The sequence below is a fragment of the Pinus tabuliformis genome, chromosome 4_1, assembly GCF_031772625.1.
Source record: "Pinus tabuliformis cultivar Carrire ecotype Pingquan chromosome 4_1, CPIR1, whole genome shotgun sequence".
NCBI classification, from domain to species: Eukaryota; Viridiplantae; Streptophyta; class Pinopsida; order Pinales; family Pinaceae; genus Pinus; species Pinus tabuliformis.
In genome coordinates this window covers 582,477,138-582,483,057 of record NC_142303.1, presented here as the reverse complement: position 1 = coordinate 582,483,057, position 5,920 = coordinate 582,477,138, and the positions used below count along the sequence as shown (strand labels likewise).

At 35.2% G+C, this 5,920-nt stretch overlaps 1 protein-coding gene across 1 annotated transcript; it reads right to left on the bottom strand.

Moving 5' to 3' along the window:
- Positions 1-4,496: 4,496 nt before the first annotated feature.
- Positions 4,497-5,920, bottom strand: LOC149177286 (heavy metal-associated isoprenylated plant protein 39-like). Its single transcript, XM_089423367.1, has 3 exons — positions 5,497-5,920; positions 5,196-5,271; positions 4,497-5,111 (listed from the first exon to the last, which is right to left on the bottom strand). Exons 1-3 carry the CDS (start codon positions 5,509-5,511, stop codon positions 4,807-4,809), a joined length of 396 nt encoding a protein of 131 aa, XP_089279493.1. The 5' UTR covers positions 5,512-5,920; the 3' UTR covers positions 4,497-4,806.

Below are 5,920 nucleotides of genomic sequence, written 5' to 3'. Positions count from 1 at the left end.
ATGGATTGGGAAGTCATGCCATCGGCTATTTCTGTTAATTCTTTTTCAATCTTCTTCAGTTCTATGCAATTTGAATGTTTTTTCTGGATCTGCCATTCTTTCACTTTGTATCGAAGATTCCTCATTTTTCCAATCAGGATCTCTGATGGAGAAGCTTCTGTTGTAGATTTGTTAGCCATCCAAACATCGCGAACCATGCTGTTAAATGCTTCCTCTTCTAGCCAATACCTATTGAACTTGAATGGATAACTTTTTCGTGATTTTTTATTCATCCATTGTAAAGAAATCGGCCGATGGTCCGAAATAAAAACAGGGAGAGTGTGTGAGCTCAGAATACCGTATTTGTCCAGCAGTTTTTCGTGCATGATATATCTGTCCAGCCTCTTAGCAATGTAGGCTTCCCCCATTCTACCATTGTCCCAAGTGGGGGACAAAGATTTTGGGCAGATGTCTACAAAATTGTATTGTAGCATTGCTTCCTTGATTTTCTCCCCAATAGCGTCAGCTTTTTTCCCCTTCCCCCATACTTCATCCGGTCCCATTGTGCAATTTAGATCTCCCGCGATGAGGAGCGATTCAATCTCCAATATACCGGAGGCAATAAAAAAGTTCCAATAGGAGGCTCTGTCCTTGTAGGGCGCATAGACATTCATTATATGGACCCTGTCAGCACATCCTTTATATTTAGCAGTGATCAAGATTCCCCCAAGACATCGGAAGGCTTTTGCAGAGATCCATCTCGGATCCCAAAGCACAGCGAGTCCTCCGGAGAGACCCATCGCCTCCCTTGCCGCTATATACCAGGAAGGGAACATTCGCCTGAAGTAAGAGATAGTGTCCTGACTGTCATGCATGGTTTCCTGTATTAAAATCAACCTGTATGAAGATGAGAAAAATAAGTTTTTTAGAGCAATATACTTGGGGTTTGCTCCAAGACCCCTTATGTTGATAGATAGTATATTCATCATTGGATACTTTTCTCGGGCAATTCTGCTCTAAGAGGCCCCTAAAGTGTCTACTTCCCCTGTTGTTTTTCTGGCGAACAGTGATATTCTTGGTAGAATTAGGACTGATGACAGGAGAAGAAGATTTTCGAGGTTTATGGATAGTCAGGGGGAGCAAGTGAAGCGAATCTTTCTTAAGCAACATGTCAAGGTCACTGCCCATGGAGTTGGTAGGGGAAGGGAGAGGAGTGTTTGAGGGGGAAATGGGGGGCATGGGAGCTTTACCTTTAGAGGCAGAGCGTTTCGGCGAGAAGAGCATGGAGGGAGAGGGGTATACTTTAATAGGGGAGCGATCAAGTCTGACAGGCGACGGGGAAGACGAGGGGATGATGTGGATGTTATCTCCCTTTAGGGATGGGCAGAATTTGGGCATTGGCAGGAGAGAGTCAACAGGGACGTCTTGAGAAGGTTCAGGGGGGGAGACAGGGGAGAAAAGACAGGGCCACAAACCGCGTTAATTTTCCCCATGGAATTCGACCTTGAAATAGGAATGAAGGAAGTTTTATGGTTCAAGGGCGAGAGGAAAGGTCGGTGGGTCTGTCTCCCCAAAAATTTCGGGGAAGATAGAAATATTTGGTAATAGGACTGAGAGAGAATATCAGCATTAGGAGATACATCATTGAATTTGCGAATTTCATCGTCTTCGCAAATGGGAGACACAGCTGCGACTTTGGAGTTGTGATTCACCTTATAATCCTTTTTCCATGCCTTACCTTGTAGCATCCGAGGACATTTTTCTTTTAAATGTCCCGTCCTATGACAATGAGTGCACCTAAAAGGAACGCCCAGTAGTCCAGCCTTTGACCAGCAGATAAATTACAAAATTCAATTCCAATATATATATTTAGCTTTTTATGATAAAGTTTTTGTACACTTGTAAAATCTTACACAATTATTCGAACAGGTTACCCCTTCACCATAATTTAAAAATAACCACTAGTTCAAGCTTAAAAATAGAAGTTGCTCCACCATTTTGAATCAAGTCAGCAACTGGGGTTAAATGCACTATTTTCTAACCAAACGGGTTCACTTCAGCACTGCTAGACTATATTAATTGAATTACGAAGAGAATCCTTCGTATCAATTTGTGATTTCACCTGATCAATCAGAACCGCACTGATTTTTATTAACATTGAAACCACCGCAATTAAGTAAACTTAATGCTTGAGAACAGACGTTAATTGCTGAAGTTTATATTGGAGTTTGCGCAATTACCCCTAGTACAGGCCAATATGAAAACCAGGCCTGTTACCTGTATGAACGGTTTGACTATGAGTTAAGAGCTGCAGAGTACAAATTGTCTTCTTTACATATTTTTCACATTAAACTGAACAATATTCAGTGATTGATTTTTAACAAAGTCATCAATAAATAATATTTAATGATATGTTTGGCAACACATTGAACAAAAGCAGAGGTTAAGTTATTTTGTAGCTTCCTTTTATTTAAATAATAATATATATATTTTGAAATTAAAAGAAGAGAAAGGATTAAGTTATTTTATATTTTTTTGTTAAACTAGCGTAGATTTATTTTAAATACTGATCTAATATAAGTTGAGAGAGACCTAATTTCTTTAAGTGTAATTTTTTTGAAGATCTATATTATTTAAATATTTTGTATAATTATTTAATTTTTATTTTTATTTTTAAATTTATTATTTTAATCAATATGAAAAAAATTTCAATTTTAATGATAAGCAAATTTCCTTACACATTATACTAAACTATAAAATACGCATCTCAACTCAATAAACCTCTCTACTCAATAATAAAATTTAAAATTTAATACTTATTAATAACATTTACCATTAAATATATACCAACTTCGAATAATTTATTGTTAATATTGCGAATTTGATAGCTCAATTGGTCACTGCAAAACTTAAATGTTCATTGTATTTAGATATTATGTGGAAGGTTCCTTCTAGAAAAAAACGATATTATATGGACGGTTGTTTAAATTTTAAAATCTTATAAATACTTTGTTCCAAATGAATCTAGATACTTTGCTGTTCACTGATTTGTTTTTTTAATGTTGTTTACTTTTTCTTAAAGCTACTTTCGTACATTATTGACTTTGATTTTTGAAATATTGTTTATTAAATTCTTCCAAGATTTTTTCTTGGCTGATTGAATTTTGAAATATTGTTGTTTAAATTCTTTAGAGATTTTTTTTGGCTCATCGAATTTTGAAATAGGGTTATTTAATTTTTTTAATTGAATTTTTTAATTCTTTTATCACCTAATACTTTCTTGTTCATTGATTTTTCGATTTTCATTTGACTTTGATTTTTTTATTTGATACTGACTAACTTTGATACACTTAGATACTCATTTGACTTTGATACACTCTGAAATTTTGTTTCTTAATTTCTTTCATCATACTTTCTTGCTCATTGATTTTTAATACAAATTGACTTTCATTTGACTTTGATTTTTATATTTGATACTGATTGACTTTGATACAGTTAGATAATCATTGACTTTGATACACTTTGAAATTTTTTTCCTTAATTTCTTTCATCATTTAAATACCTTATTGTTAATTAATTTTAATTTTTGATATTCAGTACTTTGTTACTGGTTGATTTTTTTGATACTCAGTTTTATTGTAATTAATGTTTTCATATATCTGGTTTTTGTTCATTAATTTTGATTTTGATAGTCAGCAAAATATTATCGGTGTCATTTATTAAGAAGGAAAAAATTAATTTCAAAAAATCTTATAGTAGCAGTGTTTAATCATATTTTTGATGGTAAAATAGATTCAGCATCATCAAAAACCTCTGGAACACCCAATATCTTAAAATTTGACAGCTGTAATCTGGATTTACAAAAATCCATGTCGGATTTTATTAAAATATCACCAAAATTTCTATAATTTTCAAGGCAAAAAAACAATCTGATTAAATTGCTACACTATTATGTTATTATAATCCTAATTAGTGTTTTCATATAATCTGTTTCCTTATATGTAAATTGTAATATGGATTCTGCACATTTAGTTCCCCTTATTCTGTGGGTAAGAAAACGGTAATGTAGTCATTGTACATTTTGGTATGAATGAAAGCAGTTTTAATAGCTTCATCTGTTACCTTTTTATGGTGCTGGTCAAAAGTTAATTAATTATTTTTTTTATCAAATCATTCAGAAATCTCCAATTTTGAAAGAATTTGTTATTAGAATTGCCTTTCTTGTCATCAATCTGTATGAAATCTCTAATTTTGAAAGGATTTGTTATTGGAATTTGTTGTTAGAATCACATTTTTTTTAATATTATGGACGGTTTCTAAAATCCCCCAAACAACATGAAAAACGTAACTTCGGTGCAGTGAGATTGCAATTTCAAAATTCGAGTAACCCAAGTAGCTTCACACTGAAGCTACTTTTTCTGTTAATGTAGGGAAACTGGGCAACCAGAAAGCATCACACATAACCTAGTACTGAGGATCTTCTTTTCTATGAAAGAAAACGATGGAAATCTTATGGAGGAATACCTGCAAACTTTAGTATTTTAAAATAAACTCTCGAGATTTATTGCTAATAAATAAAAATTTACATAAACTTCCGATTCCTTCTTCTCCAAAGCCAGGAGGAAAGTTTCCATGAACTGGGTCATTTAGTATTTTCAACTGTGTCACTCAGTATTTTGTGTTTCAGAGCCCAACCCCTGACCATCAGAGGCCTGTCCAGAACAAACATGTATATATACCCATGTTAACAAACATGCATATATACCCTTTTACAAGCACAGAGAACATTGATTCTCTGGTATTCGGGAAGAGGTACTGAAATATTCATTAACAAATAGTGCAGGAAGGGTTATAGTCGTCTGTAACAACAGTACATGGATAGGGCGCATAGCTGCTTGGGGTCACATACACAACTGTTGGAGGCTCGACCTTCTTCTCGTCCTTCTTGCCCCCATCATTTTTTTTCTCTTCTTTCTTCTCGCCCTCTGCCTTTTTCTCTTCTTTTGCAGGACCCACGCTCAGCAGCTCTGTGCACCCAAATTTCCTCAGTTTTACTGTGAGACAGACTGGATCTGCATCCCCAATCACAGTTATCTTCCTCTCCTTCAGATCCACTGCAACAGACTCCACTCCTGCAATCAAATATCTTATCAATTCTCGAAACCCAATACATTGTAATGAGAAATTGCAATGGAGAATGCTAGATTGATGTTTACCTTCAACAGCTGCAACAGCGGTCATAGCTTTTCTCTTGCTTTTCTCATCGTCAATTGCTACCCTCAGCACCATTTTCTGAAAATCATAATCAGTAGTCGATGGGTTTAATAATTTGCAGTTGTGGGTTATGGGTTCGAAACGGTGATCTCTAAATCAACATAAATGCGATAGATCCGGAAAATCAATTGAAACAAGCTGACAGTCACAGACATCTTAAATATGAAATTCACAACATACTGTTTCTCAAAACCATTGAAATTTGATTCTGCTTGAACAGAGCAAATTAGGGCAGAGACATACCTTCATATTTGACATCCTTCCAAAGCTCTGTGAGATATAAGGAGAAGAGCAGAAGCAGATTATAATACAAATTGGTATTGGGAACCTTGGATTTCTTCCTGATCCAAGCCCCCAAAAGATTTACAGACACACTGGGATTTCTTGCTTGAGAGGTTGAATAAATACATAATAAATTGCTGTTAGAGCGACAGTTTCGTGGAAACTTTTATGTTGCAACATGTGGGCCAAAGATTTGGATGAAAGCGCAGTCGCACTGCGTCGAAGTGTTAGGGTAGGCGTTGAATTAATGCACACCATTCGCTTAGAGCCCCAGTTTCATGGAAGCTTTCATTCAACCTGTGGACGGACGGCCAATTATTGCACATAGATTTTGTAGTTGATGCATCAAAGAATAAGGGAAGGAACGAGAGTAAAGCACCAAGTA